Genomic DNA, 20,113 nt, shown 5'->3' with positions numbered 1-20,113 from the left:
CGTTACAGAATGCATAGGGTACCAATAGATTACGGAGTGGGGGAATATCCTTTTTTTGCTGTTCTGAGCTACTATTGTCAACTGCTGTTGTACATATACTGTTATGTGTAAGGGGGTAAATATATTTATTATGTTTGTAAAATTCATTCTGTACAATTGCAGATCAAGGTTGCTCCTCTGTGATATACAGGATATTATGTTTCAAAGGCCATGCTTGGAATACAATTAGAGAACTTAGTATTTTGATGTACTAAGACCTATTTTAAGTTTAATATTTTGCCTTTGCAAAAACTTTAATTAAAGATGTTATTTAAAAATGTTTGCCACTTCATTTACTATCTTGCATGTGTATTTGTTTAATATATGAGGCTTAATGACTATATGTAATAACACTGAAGATTCCGAATTTTTTTGATCACACGTTTTGATCACACGCAGGTAACTTCACTGTCACCTACTTGTTGAGTTTGCCTTGCAGACTTTCCATTTAATGTCATCACAGTGTTAAAAAAAAAACAAACACATTTTAATCTAGAGGCCAGACTTCCATATTTATTTAAGAATTTTCTCCCTATGGTAACTGGAGATGTAGGTCTCCAGACAAGATTGGTTGAATAACTTGGTGTGCCATCCAAATGTTAGTCCTGTAAGTGGAAATGCAAGACAATATTGAGTAAAATACAGAGTTCTTGGGTGATAGCTGGCAGATCCCAAAGTTTTCATCTTCATCAGTGAAGCTGATCTGACAGAATGCCTTTCTAGTGTAAGCAGGTGACACCTTTTTAGTTTCTGGTGAAAAGCAGGATCTTGAGATGTGACTTGTGCTTTATTTTTAAACCTCAATTTTGAACTTGAAATTCTAAATATAATCAGAAAGCATGCAAGCTATAGGTATACTGCCTGTGTGGGGGGGTTGTATTTTGGAATGTGGTGATTTTGAATTAATCGTGTAGCTATAGTGGTGTAAAGGTATAGCAAACCAAGAATTGTAAGGAGTGGTACTCTTTTTCCTAATACTCAAGGGTTTTGTGTTTGGTTCCCCCCCACCCCCCACCGTACTTTTCTTCCCTTCCAGCCCTCACCACTTGGGCACGTCTGAAAAAACCAGTGCAGCTTCTCCCATAAAATTTGCCTTACTTGTCATCTTGAAAAGGATTTGGAGATGATTCTGGGTAACTATCAGAAATTATGTTTTACCAAAAAAGATCATTGCAGTCTAAGCTTGCATAGTGTTTAAGAAGAAAACCAGCTTGGAAAAAAAATGGCCTTTTGTTGTGGGCAAAATATTTCTGAAAGGACACTAAAAGGAGGAGAGAAAGCAGAATGCCGACAGATTAGTAGCAAACTCAAAACACAAAAAAAGCTGGATTTCATCCCTGTAAGGGAAAATGAGAACACTTATAATTGTGAATGTTAATTGTGCTCTCCCAGCTGTACGTGAGTGAAGTATTTGAGGATATTTTGGGGGCAAAATTAAGTATATTTAAAAATACCTGATTTTTTTTTCCCCTATCAGTTTGATTTCTTTATGGCTTTATGATTTTAATTGCGGAGATTTGAGAGTATGAGTCTTGGGATGTTAGCGTAGCTCTCAGTATATCCACATGTAGTTTCAACTATACATCATTCCTTACTACTTGTATTAAACTGTATCAGCTTTGGAGTTTGATTTGTTCTGGTTTTTCTCTAACCTTGCTTTTGTTTGTAAAATACGCTGTTAAAGACTGAAAGTCTTGTTGCTTGTTTTCAGAGCAGACTGTCACTCCTTTTTCAAACTATTTTTTCTACCACTAATGGGATTATGCCAAAACTGCTCTTAATCCTTTCAGATGTAATGACATCTGTGGTACTGCAGTTGAACTGCTTTGACCTTCAGTGTAGATATAGAACATTCTGAAAATTGTTTTTATGACAATTCTTCTCTTAAGAGTGAAGACTTTCCCAATTATTTTGTCTGAAATGCCTGCGCAATTATGTTTTTACATAGTATAAATGTGCATGTCCTTGTGTGACGTGAAAGAGAGTTATCTGAAATAATGAGGTAAAATGGAGAGAGAATAAATAATTGAAAAGAGAGCTTTGCACTACAAATGATACTGAGTTGCCCATTCACTTCCATGGGTCAAAACTCCCTCTTTGGAGATGGATTTTGGTGAGCTGGTATTTTTAAAGTGCCTTTTAATGATAACTGTTTTAAAAAATACATAGCTGGGTATATTTGGTTTACACTTTCTAGTTTGTTTCACTTTTAGTTCAGTTTTGTAAACAAAAAGTTGTTGAAATTAAAAACAGTGAGTGTTTAATTTGGATATTTCAATAACAAATCCAAAACAGACTATCATTAAACTGTGAAAACAATAATAAAAAAAAAAAACTTGTAACACAAACAATGTGTTACGTGTGAACGCTTGATTCTGTCAAGGTAGAAATCCTTTTCCTTTGCTAGAGGTGCCAAATGAAGCAGAACTGCACTGTGGACAAGGCCTCTAGATGTCTGGAACAGAAGACACGTTTGAATCCCAAGAGAGTTGGGATGCTGCCTTACAAGTGCTGGAGCTGGCAGGATTTAATGCCAAGGTAAAGAAAAACCCTTCCTCACTGGTGATGGAGAAAACTGTTTGGACTAGCAAAATAAAGAAGGCAGTCTTTTCTGCCAAACCACCTGGCTTCCTGGTTTTCCCAAAAGCTTCCCGTTTCTCCTAGGAATCCTGCTGCAAGGCCCCTGCAGATAGGGGTCCTCGTGTGTCCTGCTGTACCGATGTCCGAGGATTTCGTGCAGACCTTTCCCCCCAGAGGGACAACTGGCTGACTCCAGGTGGGCTGTCCGGATTCAACAGGTAATGTGTTCTGGGGAGTACGGTGTTTCTAAAAAGGATGTATCACAGAATTCACTCTGTGGAAACTTTGCTTGTAGGTTTTGTTCTGTCTTGAGTTGCCTTTTTTAGAAAACTCAAATTTTTGCAGGATGGAAGCTCTTTCCTTCTGAGCTTACCTTGTTTGAGCTTTTAACAAAGACAGCATTGGTGCTAGGAATAATATTTCTGACATGCTATTTTTTGTGGACTGAATTTGTCTAATTTTAATACGTTTTAATCTTAAAACATTAAAGCAGTATCTAGTAAAATTCTTTGTGTAGAAAGTTGACAAGTGGCTTAAGTGTGATGATGATACTGATGTTAAAAATTGGTTAGCTAAAGAAGTGTATTCCCATCACAGGCGCCTCTGCACGTATCACCTTAAGTTGGTTTTGGGAGGGAGCAGAGGGAAAGTGGAGCAGTTCTTGATTTTAGCAGATCAAGTTGCTGTTAATGTTTATTCAGAATATCTTCTGGCTTTCATTTTGTGCCCTAAATCATTGTCATATCCTTAAACAGCTTTATAATTTCTCCCTGAGGTTGTATATGTTGCCATGTAGCCTAAATCACTTCAGATAATAGGTGGAAAATGGAAAGTACTTCATCAAATAGAGCATAGGGTTTCTTCTCTAGTAGAGGAAAGAGATGTAAAGAGAATCTGGAAATAGGAAACAGAGAGCACATAGGATAAAGATAAAAGAAGGTAGCCAGCCTTTTTTTTTTTAATTAAAAAAAAGACAAAAAAAAAACCACCCAAAAAAGAGTACAAACATATTTCGTTGTTGAAAGAGAAGTGTATGTAAAGAATTTAAAAAGTGCTTTTTTTCCCCCTGGAATTTTCATGGGAAGGTGCATCTGCCAGTGTGTCAGCCACCCCTCCTAATTGCCTTTCATCAAAATATACTGCTTGCTGCTCTATACTGACATATCATTGCTGGGTTTAATTGGTAATCTGTAGCTGACTAAAAAAAGAATTGAAGTGTTGTTTCCACAGCTCCCTCTAGGCAGCAGCAGTAATCCACATATGATTTAGGGAATTCTTTCGCTACAGTCCAACTGAAACCAGCATTGCAAATGCAGCACAAATACAACCTTCATGCTGCTTGGTATTTCAGTGCTTTTGTGCATATGCTAGTCAGCAACAAGCTGTGGAGAAGACAGACATTCAGCCACTGCTTCAGAATTTGCACTGAGAAGTTGCTTTGTTAAAACTCATTGTCGTGGATTAGCCCCAGTCAGCAACCAAGCACCACGCAGCTGCTCGCTCACTCCCCCCTGGTGGGGCGGGAGAGAATCAGAAGAGTAAAAGTGAGGCAACTCATGGGTTGGGATAAAGACAGTTTAACAGGGAAAGCAAAAGCTGCTCGCGGAAGCAAAGCAAAACGAGGAATTCAGTCACTCCTTCCCATGGCCAGGCAGGTGTTCAGCCATCTCCAGGAAAGCAGGGCTCCATCACGCATAACAGTTACTTGGGAAGACAAACGCCATCACTCCAAATGTCCCCTCCTTTCCTCCTTCTTCCCCCAACTTTATATACTGAGCATGACGTCATATGGTGTGGAATATCCCTTTGGTCAGTTGGGGTCAGCTGTCCTGCCCGTGTCCCCTCCCGGCTTCTTGTGCCCCCGGCAGAGCACGGGGAGCTGAAAAAGTCCTTGACCAGTGTAAGCGCTACTTAGCAACAGCTAAAATGTCTCCACATTACCACCGCTGTTTCCAGCACAAATCCAAAACACAGCCCCATTCTAGCTACTATGAAGAAAATTATCCCAGCTGAAACCAGGACACTCATATTACTGCTTGGATTTGATTTGTTGCAGCTTTGACTTCACAAAAGACAGGGAGTGCTGTCATTTTTCTTCACTTTTCAAATAAAAGCCGCTGTCATTTCAGCTGAAGCTGTTCAGCTGTAAGACAGCCAGCATGGGTTTGGCAGTCTAGCTAGTTACAGTCTCGGTGTTTGCAACAGCGAGGCGCTTCTTGGCAGCAAAGTAGGTCTTAAAAAGTATCGTAGGGTGTATGCAAGTAACAATCCAACAATTCCAATTGCTTTGGAAACTCACTGTTCAGTGAGCTCTTAGATACGTGTTGTGAATGAAGTTGATGTTCACAACAGATTTCGTTCCTTAAAAGAGAGAAGAAAAGTAGAGAAGCCAGAGGAGACCTCACAGCTGTGTAGTGAATAGCTGGGAACCAAAATGAATGTGCTTATCCTCCTCTAACAAAGCTTCATGAGCTTCAACAGAACTGCAGACGTGTAACAGTAAGGATATGACTTCAGATGACCACACATACAAGGCTTGGCATTGCATATCATCAGGACAGCACAGAAATCTCCTACCCAAAAAGTAGGGTAAGATTCAAGTTGATTCATATTAATCCTGCAGAAGTTAAGCTCTTGGAAGGTGTAAGTTCAAGACGGTCCCAATGAGGTCCAAGCCCTGTGCTACAGTTGATGAGACTTTTCCATGTTTTGGAATAGTTACCCAATATTTTCAGGGTGGAAAATAAGGACAGGCAGTTACAAAAATTACAGATTTCCACAGGATTGGTATCCTGTCTAATCTGAGAACCTAATAATTTGAGATACTGTGGCAGTTCATAGCAATGTGTGCGTGCGTGGGAGGGCAGGTGTGGGATGGGGGTAGGAAGTTAGAACTGATGGGGTTTGCTGATGAAACATTCTGTGTATTGACCTTGTAGAGCATCCATTTGTTCACTTCCACATCATGATTTGTAGTCTTTTTGGCTGTAGGCCAGCCAAGGAGAACAATGAAGTTGAGTGCAAGAGAGAGAGTATTAATGTCTTTTATAGGAAAAAATTGCTGAGCCTCTTACAATTTCAAACAAAACATTTAATTCCAATGGCCTGCATTATTTCTGAAGTATTCTAGTGAAAATATGTACCGAATGCCAGAAATAATAGATCTTGCTGAGGCAGATTTAAAATAGCAAGCATTAAGTAAGGGTATATGCAAAACCCAAAACGGCTGAAGGGATTGATCAGAGCAGAAATGGAAGAGAATATCTATAGGATACAAACATTTACAAGAAGTCTGGCAAATACATTATTTTAAGTCTATTGTCTGGATCTTTCCAATAGCTTTAAAAAATTTTTTTACCAAGTTAAATACAAGAAGAAATACGAAAGACACAAACTAGAAATACCAAACTTTGTTCATAAAGGCAATATCACAGAATTCTTTTACTAGACAAAAAATACATGCAGCAATGGGAGATAAAGTTCAATAACGTGTAAGTATATCCGTCATCCATTAGTAGCAGCAAAGAGCTGTATTAATTCAAAAGTATACTGCAATCAGTCCAACATACCACATCTTTCCAATGTCCTACTAGTTTCCATGGAACAAATATTCTGGTTTGTTTTAAGGTAAAAAAAAGTGATCCATGTTACTTTTAAGAACACTTTTAAAGTAAATGTTGTTTTAGTCATAGAATCAGGAAGGTTGGAAAAGACCTCTAAGATCATCAAGTCCAACTGTCAACTTCCTCTCTTTCTGAAAAATATTATTCAAGCCTGGATTTTCTTTTCCACTGGTACACTAGCATCTATGAAGTCTGTAGCACAAATGTAGTTTGTCCATTAGAACTTGATTGTCTTAGCTGCTGCTGAGATACTAAATAAAGGCACTCGGGAAACTTTTTCTCCCTTTAATGATTATTCCAGTATCAGAAGGGTGACAGAAGCCAGGGATGGGGGCTGCATCTCAACATAATGCATTTTGTGTGGGGCTTGGACGTGGCCAGTGTGTTCCGAATTCAGATGTTTCAAGAGTAGGAAATTTTGCTGATCTGCATGCTTAAGAAGCTACCTTTGTATTTCTGATTAATACTGGGAGAGTCCAGATCACAGAAGAGGAGGTCATAAATTATTATTTGCATGGTTTTCAGCAGTTTTGGTTTCAAAGTTTGCTGAGAATCAACCAAAAATGGAAGCATGCCCCTCCCCAAAATAAGCAGCTAAATTAATCTATAATGCAATATTGTAGACTTTTAATGGCGTTAGCAATGAGAGAATAATTTTTTTTTTTAATGAGACCGTCTCAGCGTTGGTGAATGTAGGCCCTTGTTTCTGCTCACTGAAGCAGACTTCATTTATAGTCAGAAATATGGAATCAGATTAAATCTGGAGTATGTACATGGCATTTGCAATCATGCACTTTCCAGCTGTAGTAGCTGGAAGTTTGAAGGGCTCCACCATTGCATTCTTCTGGAATGCTACTAACCCACATTATAACAGTTCTCTATTGTCTGTTAAATTTAATTACAGTTCCTCATTAGAAAATGAGCTTTAAAATACTTACCTGAAGGCAAAGATTCACCTAATATTCTCTGTTCTCATGGTAAGCCTTCCAAATAGATGAGTGAAATGATCAGTGGCAATCTCGGTAGCAGTCCTACAGAGCTAGTCTCTACAGTTGGCCGAGAACAGCTGTTATCCTGCTTATCTACCAGACAGCTGACCCTGCTGTCAAAACCAGCCACTTAGGCCACACAAATGTTAACAAGCAAGCTGGTGTAGAGCAGCTCCTACCCTGAGTACTGACGTCTGCAGGAGATGTAGAGAGCCAGGCCCCAGCTCATTTGTTTGTGGTGTATGGATGAACTGAGCACAGCCAAGGTTGATCTTGGTCTGGCTCCATCTAGCAGCAGGTATGGCAAAAGAACACTTTAGTACTTCACTGGAGCAAAAGGCTGTGGGTTCTTCCTTGTATCTGAGCTTGGACTTCTGTAAGCACAGTGTGGAGAGTGTGTCCAAGCTACAGATAAGCAATGGCCAACCAGAAGCTAACCATGCGGTTTATGTACTTGTACTGCGGACATTACAAAAGTCAGATAACAGATCTTACTACAAGATGGAGAGATGTTCTTAAAACACATTGGAGGAGCTAGTGGTTAGGCTTCAATTCAGTAACTGTAGGGCAGGAAGTAACCTGAAGGCATGATCCACTCCCTTTGTCCAAGTGTAGATTTAAGGCAGCTCGAGATGGCAAGTACTAAAAGGAAAGTCATTCTGGCCCCAAAAGAGAGGGGTAAGTGGGGGTAGCAGTAGTGGTGAGAAAGCAGTAGTTTACAGGGTATTCAAAGTAATAAACATGCTCAGGTTAAACAGTACTGGCGTCAGGTAAAGAATGGATAACTGGGAGAAAATTTGGTACAATAGTAAGTTTCAGCCATCAAAAAAAAAAACACCCCCACATCATTAACTTGACTGGGTAGACTTGTCTTCAAAATAAGTTCAAACTAAACCATCCCCTAAGTAGGTTTATCAAAAAGTGAGAGAGTGATTGTAAGGGAATTTTTACAGCACACAAAGACAAATGCCCTAATGTTTCTTACCTGTTATCTTAAATAGCCGCAAAATCAATGACATTTGCCTTTTACTGCTATAAAGGCAATACGAAGAGGCTTCTTTACCCAACTCACCGAACTACACCAGAACTGCAAACAAAAGGCTAGCTGCATTTTAGGTCGGGATGGTGAAGCAGAGGGGATCTGTTCCATTTTTAGGCCCTGGTGGAAGTTTTAGAAATTGGCTATTAGAAAACCAATTGAACCTTTTGACACATAGGCAGTTGGTATTTGAGAGCTTCAACCTTTTTTTTTAAAATATCATTTTAATTATAAAATTTATGTCCTTTTTTTAGGTGTAAAAGTACTCCCAAGTTTTATGCTTCGTCTTCTGCTTCCTTAAATTTTTTAGATGCGGGTGTATTTCATGTTTGCTGCATTTATATATAATAGTTTTCCTATTTAGATAGAGCATTCACACTTACTTCCAGCATTATCATCAGAACAGTACCTTTTGACCTGCCCTGGTAGGAGTGTGAGACAAAAGGTTCAAATGAGTGACTTGTCTAACAGAAGACCACTCTGGAGGTACTTCCAGACATCACAAAGGACAGGCTAGGGAAAAAGGATGTAGAGAATATGTTACCTTCCCTCTTGATTCACTGTATGCATGACTACCTCTTCACCAGGTAGTACCTATTATACTTTGGGTTATTATAGCTCAGTTTGCTTGTATTCTTCCACAAGAATTTGGTTCTGCATTGTCACGGCAGGAAGGTAATCGTTGACTGGGTCTTGAATGCTCGTAAGAACCTGACCTATCCCTCGGCTAATTCTCTGCCCATAAGAGCCGCTGCTGTTTTTGGCTGAGATTGTCTGACCTCTGTAGACTTGGGCCTGATGCTCGCATATACCAAACTTGCTTAGCAGGATAAACACATCTCTTTGGAAAGCTTTAGTGAAAATAGCATAAAGAAAGGGGTTGGCACAAGAATTGAGTGGGTAGAAGAGTACCAGCAAAATCTTGGAATTGGTGACAGTTATTAACGGTTTGTTCACGATTGCAGATAAAGCATGGAAAGAGATGGGAGCCATGCACAGAAAGTCAGTGAAAATCAACACAGCCATCCGCTTGGCAATTTTGGTGTCTTTGTCCCCTGACTTGTACTGAGGGTTTCGCACAGTTACATAGATTTTTATGTAGCAGGCACAAATGATGACAAAAGCAATGATGTTACATATTAAAACGAAGACAACGTAGGCTTCAGCCACTGGTGTTTCAGTGTCCATAGGCAAGCAGATGCTGACTTTGCTATAGCTGCTGACACCAACCAGTGGCAAAAGGGCAAGAAGAAAGCATGAGAGCCACCCTCCCAGCATGATAACCAAGGCATGCCGGAGGCGAATCTTTCGATCTGGGTGCATGGCAAAAGTGATGGCGTACCAGCGCTCCAGGGTGATCACAGTCAGTGTGTATACAGAAAGTTCACTAGCAAAGACTGTGAAAAAGCCAGCTGTGTTGCAACCAGGCCCAGTCTGCCACTCTATAGCATGGTTGTAGTACTCTGACCTGGTGTAGAGGTCCACTGAAGCGATCAGGAGGAGGTATAACCCCATGCAAAAATCAGCAAAGGCCAAATTACACATCAGAAAGCGTGGTACAGTCAGTTTATAATGGCTGGTGAGAAGGATGAAAAGGACGAAAATGTTACCTAGGATGGCCAGCAGGTTCACAAACCACACCACAATCCTCAGAAATTGATATCCCATTATATCCTCACAGGGATTAAACTCATCAGGCTCTGGAGTGCACATTACATCTTCATTGCTGCCGCAGACAGGGTAGTCATAATGACTGTCAAAGGTCTGGATGTCTTCCATCTGAGGGTTCTTGAGCTCTTGGCCAAACCCAAGATTACCTTCTCCGTGCTCTTCCAAAAAAATGTAATAATTGGAATTTTCATGAAAATTCATGAACTTGGTGTTTTTGTCATACACCGTATCGGTGTGGTCTGTGTATTCTTGTGCATAATCTTTGAAAAACGGACCTCTGAGAGCTTTGACTGATCTTTTATGAAAGCTGTGGCTGTCACTCTGGTTACATGTCAGGTACTCCAGGATTCTGAAAGAGTAGAGGGGGGAAATCACCTCTGGCATTTACAGTCTGACTGGAGTACAGCGAGTAAACAAAGGGAACACTTCAAAAGCAAATCACCTTGAATGAAAACGTAGCTATAAAAATGTGATTGGATACATTTCTGTTAACAGAATGTTTAGTGAACAATAAGCTTGAGCGTTTCTGTGCTTTTTTTTTTTAAAACTACATTTTCCCTTTCTCTGTTGCTCTCAGCTATCCCCAGTAGTAATTTGGTTTGTTCAGCATCCGTAATCCCTCTTCCTTCTTGGGATCTACAGCTAGCAGTGTAGTTTTTGGGAATCCTGTACCTCATGGTGTGATGCACCGGTATTTGTAGTCAAAAATTGTTCATACTTTTACTAGGAAAAAAATTGCAATTTGGCATAAAATTTTTTGATCACTGTGATCCACTGTCACATTTCTTATTTCCAGATGTGCAGAACTCAACATTGCTTACAATTTGAGATTGCATACAGTTCAGTCTGAGAAATTTTCACCTCTACTGATAGACACGTAAATACTTGCTTCTTTCAGTCATTAGATTGTGCTGGGTTCTTTCTGCACATTCTTCCTGTCCAGGTTTTGAATCTCTCCACTCCTCTGTTTTATTTCTGTCCTCACTTTCCTAGTCCATTGTAATTGTGAATGTTGTTCCTCTGTGAGTTTATTACTGAATAATTCATGTACTTATCACAGTATATTTGTAATATGCTGTGTATTCCAACTACAAATATGGCAATACTGAAGACTGGGGCTGCCTTCCGAAATCAAGGACTGGCCTGGATAAGAATCCTCTAAACCTTAGTAAACTTTGGAGAAATTTACAATGGATTTGTATTCTGCAGTAAAACTCTGCTGCTAATCACAGTAAGTCATCCCACCTCCCTCCCCCCAGCAGATGAGTTGCTATGTTGCATCAGGACATCTATAAATGTACTTTTTTTCTTTCTAAAAGCTATGCTCACCTCTTCTGATGGGAGGCTGGAAATACTGCCAAAATGGAATTTGAAATTATCTGTCTACAAGGTTATTACAGAATTATTTATTTTAAGCTTTTCAGTTAGAACACGAGACATGAGGCTACAACCCCTCCAAAACCTCTTTTTCCAGGTCTTGCTACAGCCTGTTCTGTGTTATAGCATATTACCCTTTTCTTTTCCTTCCCTTTAATTCTGGGCTCGACAAAAGGAGGAGCTGTTGCAAAAGGTCCTACAAATTAGTGAAACTCACCCGCTGTTTTTTTTCCAGCTCTTGAAAGCACAGCAGTGACTTGGATATGATAGGTCAGCTCGCATTAGCTGAAGAAATATCTTTACAGCTGGTAATTTCTTTAAAGTCCACGTATTTTTGGCCATTAGTTCTTTAAGGCTTTCCAGTCCTTTGGCTGGAAGGTTAGCAACAGCTGTTCTGGAGACATCCCTAGGCAAAGGAAGAAAAAGACAAATGTCAGAATATCCAGATCAGAGTTTTTTCAGATTCTCTCAGTAATTTAGGAGTTTCATAGAATTCTACAGCAAAAGTCAAATCCAGGGGAGGTGGGGATTTCATATCACTCTGCTAGGTTCTGATACCATTCAAATTCAAGCAGGATATGAATTCCTCCTGTGAGTTTCTCTGTGGTTAAAAGCTCCTGTCTTTATTGCCTCATAGTGCAGAATGTGGATGATAAGGAAATACCAGGACTTTTAAAATTACACCTTTAAAGACAACCATATACAAAAACCATTTTAAAAATTCTTTAAAGAAATAACATAATCTACTGGAAAAGCTATTTTCCTTTAGACTTCTTTAGACTCATTTTAACCTACTGGGATACTTCAGTAGAAAGCATTGTAATTACTAAAACAATGTTCTTCCTAAACTGAAATTAAAACCTATCTCGGTCCACCCTGAAACTCTCAGAAAATTTAGTATTATGTTTGCTGCTTTCTGTTTCTCTGGTACTGAGTCCAACTCAGCAGATATGTCGCACCATTTGTGAGGGAGTTGGATTTCCTTTAGAACTGACAGGTGAATGGCATCTGATCCTTCTAGAGTTTTCCACTCATGTTTTGCTTTGTCCCACAATCTCCTCTACAGATGCTTGAAGTCAAGATGTTTTCTCAGAGCTGTACTCTGTAAAGAAGTAAACCTGTAAAAAAGGTTCTAGTGTAGGAACACCATTTGAGCACTTTTATCATGAACACCCTAATAATAAATAATTCAGCTTTTATCTATGCATTGTTTCCCAAGAGTACTGTTCTTATCTGTCTAGAAGTCTCACCCACTGGCTGGTTTCTTGCACCTAAAAGAAGATTATTGCTCATTTTATGCTTTAAACAAATTGCTTCTGAAACACTTGGGACTTTTCTCCTGGGAAAAGCTCGGAGTGGAAGCAGTAGGAGACTACAGATGCCATGCATAATGTAAAGAAGGTGATTGGGAATGATTATTCATTCTTGTGAGATGAGTTTTGGGGCACCTAAGAATGTGAGGTAAGAGACTTAAAAATGAGAGAAGGTATCATCTTTCCACAAAATTGCATCATTAAACTGTGAGAGTCGGTTCCGTGGTTCATCGTGCAAGCCAATTACCAGGTAAGAAGGATAATATCCCTTTTTGTTTTGGTTTTATTGACAGTCGTGTCACATTCCCATCAGAAACAACTGGGTCAGGAGGAACATCTGGGGGGACAAGGTCTCTCTGGGGCCCTGGGTGTGCAGGGAAGGGAGCCACAGCTCCTGGAGAGCTGCGAGCAGAAGGGAGCAGCCAGCCCCAGGACTCAGGTGGTGGAAACAACCTCCCAGGGAGCAGCAAGGAACATGCAAAGTCTGCAGCAACTCAAAGAGTGTTATGAAGTGATGTTAAAAAGTCTGAAAGAAAGATCTGGTCAGTGAGAAGGGCTTGGAAGAGTTAGTTGTAAGACCATGTCATTTCTGCTCTATCTTACTGAATCCTTTGAAGTCTCTTACGTATGTGTGTATTTAAGCAGTTAGGGATTGCAGGTTTTATTTTCAAAAAGTATTGCAGTTTTTATTTTCAAAAACTGTGTTAAACTTGGGGAGCTTGGTGAGAAGGTACAGGCACAGCTGCCTTGAAATTCTAGCTGACTCAGGATTAATCTCGTTGCAGGGCTAGCAACAGATGGTTGGTCCTGTCCACGGGCCTTATTAAGCACAATTGCTCATAAGTTTGGAAATTTCCAAAATCCCCAGACTGGGAAGTCCCTAAGCTGATGGTATGGTGTCTGCCACTGAGAGGCCGTGTGACCTCTCTGTACCACTGTGATTGCAAAAGGAAAAGCCTCCGGGGAGTCTGGTGACAGTTTCTCTCCCAGTGGAAGATAATTTCTTAGGTACCCTACCTAGGCCTGCACGTGGTTAGCAACAAAGTGTGTGTCAACTGGCCAGAGGAAAGCGTGGCATTGACAGGAATTTTTTTACCTTGCAAATCCAGTCTTAACGATTATCTAATCAGATTCACAATCTACTTCAAGCAGCACAGCAGCTGCCTTCAAACTAGCAAGGATAGGATTGGAAAGGTTTTAAATAATAATTACTAATCTTCAGAGCAATGTGAATCCAAACTGCAGCTTGCCAGGCTATAGTAACTGTGCCTGCATTCGTACAGAAGACACACTTTCCTAATTGATTTCTTCTGTATCATTGTACGATCAGTCTTGATTTTGGGCTTCTCAGAAAAATGGGAGCTGACTGCACTTATGTCAGCATCATTAATATCTAATAAGATTGATAACTAAGATGTTATTTAAACACAGCGATGTTTACATTGCACAGAAGAGCGTCTTGCTACTACTGCTAAGCTATAGCTGGCTCACTTAAAGAAACACAGGAGAAGGGGCAAGAGGTCTGATAGACTTGTCCAGAGGGGATCTGTCTCAAACTGAAGTGACTTTAGACTTGCTTGTGGCCAGTGGCAGGAACAGAACAGAACCTCCTGACGTAGGACCCTTTCCTAGATTTGAAAATAATGCTTTACAGAGCATTTCTGCTTTCTAATGATAACTAATTACTCACGTGTATCTTGTGCAAAAGTTAGTAATGTTTTGAATTTAGATTGTATGTTTTGCAAAAGCTCATTCAACAATAAGCCTGATTATATTTTTGTTGTACTCTGATGAACTTGTGCTCTAGGCAGCAGCTCTTGTTGCTGTATTTAGTAAATCAGGTCCGCTGAGTTGCTGAATCCTAGCCAACACTTCATTTTCAGGTGAAGAGCAGTGTACTGTCACTATATTGTTACAATAGTTTTCTAAAGGGAGCAATCTATGTATACATCCGCATACATGTGAATATACAGCAGTGACAAAGGAATTCGAATTATTGGCATCTATTCTCCTTTATTCAGGGATCACACTCCCCACTCCCTCTGCTACTGTAAGCTGCAAATTTAAAAAACAAATTACCTAAGCTTTTAATACCTACTTACATATACTATCCAGCTAGGAGGTCTGAGAGCATGGCCAAACTCACACAACATACATGTAGCCAGGCACAATCCTTTGAGGTCAAATCTTTCTCACTGATTTTCTTTAAAGCCAAAATGTAAGAAAATTACCCCATTAGTGTGGATCCAAGGTCAGTATTTCAACCTTTAAGTTGCTGAAATCCTGATCAGAAAAAAAAAACAGTAAATGGTAGAACTGCAGGGCAGAGGTTCCATCAACTGTAAATTCTTATCTCACTTCAAGAGTGTATAAAGGGAACTCTAGAGACAGAGTCCCTTTTTGGCGCTCCATAAATGTTTGTTGTTTGGGGTTTTTTGTTTGTTTGGTGGTTTGTTTTTTTTTTTTGAATACTGCTTCCACTGTAAGCAATGCCATTCACTGCCATAGAAAAAGGAATATTTATCCTCTGGCAATTGTTTTCCATAGAGTTAGTTTTCAGTATTGGAAGTGGAACTTTTTTTTTTTTCAAAGAATTAATGTCCACAAATTCCCATGCCAGCTAACAACAGCTAGATGCCTGAACCAAAAGTGACATAACAAATTATTTATTAAAATAAGGCAAGTCATTTACACTGCCCAAGGGGGATACGGAAGGGCCGTATTGGTCAGACTTCTGAGGCTGTTATGGGAATTCATAAATCTCTGGTCTCTCTATAATTAACTCATTAGTATGTCTTGACAGTACAGTGGGGGGTGTGTAACAAAGCACCAATTACAAGCACATTTCTGTCTCCTGTGGGAGATGTTACTGGCCATTGACATGACACAACAATAAATAGTAGGGTTCCACTCAATTTTCATTCATTTTGACTTCAGCCTTCTTAAGGCAGTGCATATGTGGGAGTTTCAGAAACTATTTTGTTCCTGCTAAAATAGTTCTAGATTCCTGAACGTCAAATAAGAGCTCTGTTCAGGTGGAAGGATTCTGCTCTAAATTTTGTTGAAAGATATCTCGCTTTGTAGCAAACCCTTCCTACTTAACAAATGCAGAACAATTACTGGGTATCCATGGGTGACAGAAGTCCCTGAAGCTGCTATTAAAATTACATTAAAATTAAATTAAAAATTAATAATAAGTTGCACCCTTCTGTACTGGTTTTGGCTGGCATAGAAAATTTCTTCATAGCAGCTTTGATGGGGCTGTGTTTTGGATTTGTGAATGAAAACAATGTGTGTAAAACAGGGATGCTTTAGTTACTGCTGAGCAGGGCTTACGCAGAGTCAAGGCCTTTTCTGCTCCTCCCCCCACCCCACCAGCGAGGAGCTGGGGGTGCACAAGAAGCTGGGAGGGGACACAGCCGGGACAGCTGACCCAAACCAACCAAAGGGATATCCCAGACCATATCACGTTATGCTCAGCAATAAAAACTGGGTGGAAGTTTGCCAGGGCTGCTGTTGCTCGGGGACTGGCTGGGCATTGGTCAGTTGGTGGTAAGCAATTGTTGTTGTTGCATCACTTGTTTTTCTGGGGCTTGGTTTGGTCTGTTGCAGCTTTGCACAGCAGGGACGCAACTCTTCATAGCATAAAGTGGTTATGACCAATACAGCTTCTACTGTAGGTTGCTATGTCATTGGTAGCAGCCTGATTTTCTGGAGTTGGAAAGATACGGGAGAAAACCAATGTCCTTTGCATCTTTTTGTTATTATAGCTAGCTACTAGGATTCCTTCTGTGAACAATACACTGTTACGCCGGTACAAATATGCTGCCTTTCCTAAAGAGCAGAAGAGTGCTGCCATTTTTTGTTCCATTCTGTATTATGATTCCTAATTTTAGTGAAGCGTTCTTTGGAGGACTAATCAGTCCTCCAGTCAAATCAGACTGGAAGCCAAATTACATAAGAAAGAAGAAAACTCAGCACCGGAAGTAGCCTTATTCTGTCTAAAATTATTTTTTAATCTGTTTCGATTTCCTTTACATGTGTGCTACTGGAGTCCTTAGTTTGTTTTACAGTTGTACTACAGTTGTACAGTTATAAGACAGATTGCAGTACAGAATCTTTCAGAATAAAAATTTGTATGAACAGTATTTCTACTGTAAGATGCAAGCATTTCTTAAATTAATTTCCTAAAGCACAGCTTTTGTTGCTGATATACTTTCTGTAAACATGCAATTCCTATCCCTGTTGCTCTGCTACTAATAATGGTTGGAAAGAAAGTGCAACCTAAAATAGTATTGTTTTTAAAGCTTTCTCCACTTCATTTTCTCCTACTCACAGTAGAGTTGGTCCACTGTGCACTCCCAGAAACGCATCATCATTGATAACTTCCAGGTATTTGTTCTTGTGCAGATAGCTGCAGAAACGAACAAAACACAGGGATTTGGAAATAGTTATCCGTAGGTTAAAGAAGCATCTCTTCAGTTTACTTGGCTATATGGATTTACAAAAGCAATATATATAAGGATTCAGAAAGTAGGGAATTTACAGAGTTGAGGTAAAGGTGCATGATTAAAGACAGGCAATGCAAGGTTACTGAACACTCAAAGAATTAACATAGCCCAAGTAAAGCAATCAATGTTAAATTCAGTTCTGTGTTTTTAGATTTAGAAGTAACTAATCTAGAATTAATCTTGATTTATTTTTTTTTTTAAGCTGTATTCCTGTTTACCATGGTCTGAAACTGTCATCTGAGAAACTTATAAATACATGGATTTTTTTTACAGGTAATTCAGTCAAGTTCCAAGTTGCTTTAGAGAGGCTATGCATTTCTGTCCAAGACTTTTGTTCTCAGTGGCCTAATAGAACTTATGTTTTTTGTGGAAAGACTAGGGAGAAAAAATTGGCTTCAGTAGTTCCACAATTGCAGGTGTACAAAAAAAGCATAAATTAAAAAACCTGCAGGAGCAGCAGAAGCACAGTCATCCTGCATTTCTGCCAGAGTCACAGTGAGCACATTTTAGGACCTTCTGTGAAGTGCAGACATACAACGAACGGGATGAAATGGAAAAATAAGCATTATTTTTATGCATACGGTCCCAACTTGTGCGTATCAGTTGGGTATATTTGACATAGAGTTAGATTAAAAATGTGGTTTTGGAACAATTGTCCAGCTAAAAAGGACTTAATGCAACAGGCACGTTGATTTCCTTGATGAGGTGGTTCCTCCTGGTTAGCCGGGAGGGAGGAGGATGGCAGTTATAAGCAGCCAGGTCTCCTAAACACACAGACAGGAATATGCTAAATTAGCTGAACACCAAAAAGAGACTGAAGATTAGGTTGTGATATGTACGTATGTACATATATATGCATGTGTGTGTGTATATTTATATGTATATGTGGATACTACTGTGATAATTCTTTCCCTGTGCCAGCAGTTATACCTAGGTGGTGGTTTTACTTAGTTCAATCAACTTCTGTCACAATGTTTACAAGAGAAATAGCTTGCAGGCATCAAACCTAGTCATGCTTTTTAACTTAATTCAGATGAAATTGAAGTCTTGTGATGGGAGTAAGAATCATTTACCAAATGCCGTAGTCCTTGGAGGAGGATGGCGGAGCGTCTAGCTCTCTTGCCTGAGGGGCACTACATAAGGAAGGAGACGAAACAGTCCAAGCTTTTTTTGCTGTACTATGATGAGGAAGGACCTCTGAGAGAAGTTTGAACCAAGGCAGCAAAGGGGATGGTACAGCTGCAGGACTGTGCTTTGGGGCAGACATGCAATGCAACCCATTAAGGAGGAGAACACAGAAAATTGCCAGAGAAAGTTGTCAAGGGGAATGTATGTTCCCCTTGATGTAATGGTGGCAAAAGGATCAACACTATAAAGGCCCTGAAGGAGCACGATGCCTAGGCGGAAGAGACTCATAGCACTGTGACTATCCCATTTATAAATGTTATCAATTTTCTGTATAGTGGAAAAAGTAAACTCTAATGGCCCCAGTAGCAAATCACAGATTAAAGCATAAGGCGGCAGTCTAGGAGTGACAACAGGGCCCACGGACTGCAGTATTACAGGTAGCTCAGATCCAGCAGAAGCAGGAAGAGGAACATATCGTGACATAAGTATGATAACAGTGGGTGACCCAGGCCCAACAGCTACAAATGTCAGGATTGCTTGACATTTCACCAACAAGGGCAGAGGCTGGTGAAGGCCTTGTAATGCAAGAATGACGAAGATGACGACTGCAGATGATGCCTGTAAAGCATTGCTCAAGAGAAGATGATGTGGTCCTCAGTCCAACTAAAGCAGAGAAACTTTGCAAGGATTGCAGACAGACTGCCTTTATGGAGGTCGTGTTTCACAGGGTAGATAAAAGCAGAGAAAATACCCAGTGATGAGATCAGCAGCAAGAGAGAAATAGGAGAAAACCCCCAAGTGAAGCCAGGTGCCATTGCTCAGAATTTAAACATAATTATCTTAAGAGGAGGAATTTCCTAAAATTTCAGAGTGCAGTTGGCACAGAAATGATAAGGTGCCCAGATAGGACTATTAAAGAAATTAAATTAAATGAAAGGAGAAAGAATTTGATACTACTGATGCAGGCAGTAATACCACAAGCAGAGAGGGATGTTTGGTACTATAACTATTAGAAACATTTTAAAGCTAGCTTGTGCTGTAACTAGGAAGGCAAAAAATACAACAGAAGTGTTTTCACAACAGATTTCAGAGGGTTTCCATAAGTTGCTGTGAGCTGTGGCCGTTGTGCCAGTTAGTGGCAAAGATACCAAGGTCAAACCTTTCCTAATCATAAGTTCTGTAACAAAAACACCATTTGAGATGGTGGCTAGCAACATAATTGAATTGACTCAGAAAAGTGCAGAAGGCCACTAGTTTATCTTTGTGTTGGAAGTGTCTTTCAAATTCAATGGCTGTAAAAATAATAAAAGAGCAATTATTTCTTGGTGTGGGGAAAAAAAAAATCAAGTAAAGAAGATTCTAATCCTGTCCTGGTTTAATTCATTGGCAAAGTTTCCACAACATACCATGGATATAAGCTTATATTGATCACCATAGTGAGAAATGAGAAGTAAATGCACTTCAGCTGGGTTATACACCACGGAAGTCTTAGGGAGCCAAGCTGAGTAACACTTCTGGCATGTTATGCATTGGACATTACCCATGCTTAAGGACTTGTTTCTTACAGAGGAAAATAGCTTACTCCATCTTCTCAGCTATTGTTGTTTGAAATAAGCTTTCATTCTTTAAAAATATATGGCATTCTAGTATCACCTGACATTTGTGTTTTCTGAGAACTGACTCTCATATTCTGTGTATGACAACCTAGCCACTCCTGTTGCGAACTTTTGCTTCAGTTTGCAAATTTTCTCATGATTTTGTCTGCAAATCTAATACAAAATTTAAAACCAGAGCAAGAGCCAAGAATTAATCCAAGATTTCAACATCTAGGTTGTAGTTTTGA

The 20,113-nt window shown here is 39.7% G+C and overlaps 1 protein-coding gene across 1 annotated transcript in view; it reads right to left on the bottom strand.

Annotated features, from left to right (window-relative positions):
• Positions 1 to 5,697: 5,697 nt before the first annotated feature.
• Positions 5,698 to 20,113, bottom strand: part of TSHR (thyroid stimulating hormone receptor) — a 60,118-nt gene continuing 45,702 nt past the window's right edge. The window contains exons 7-9 of the mRNA XM_075104424.1: positions 16,968 to 17,045; positions 11,536 to 11,724; positions 5,698 to 10,290 (exon numbers count right to left, since the gene is read on the bottom strand). Coding sequence (XP_074960525.1) covers positions 8,883 to 10,290; positions 11,536 to 11,724; positions 16,968 to 17,045 — 1,675 coding nt within the window. The 3' untranslated portion in view covers positions 5,698 to 8,882. The remainder of the gene's footprint in view (positions 10,291 to 11,535; positions 11,725 to 16,967; positions 17,046 to 20,113) is intronic.

This window comes from Phalacrocorax aristotelis, chromosome 9, assembly GCF_949628215.1.
Source record: "Phalacrocorax aristotelis chromosome 9, bGulAri2.1, whole genome shotgun sequence".
Lineage (NCBI taxonomy): Eukaryota > Metazoa > Chordata > Aves > Suliformes > Phalacrocoracidae > Phalacrocorax > Phalacrocorax aristotelis.
This window is presented reverse-complemented; position numbering and strand designations above follow the sequence as displayed.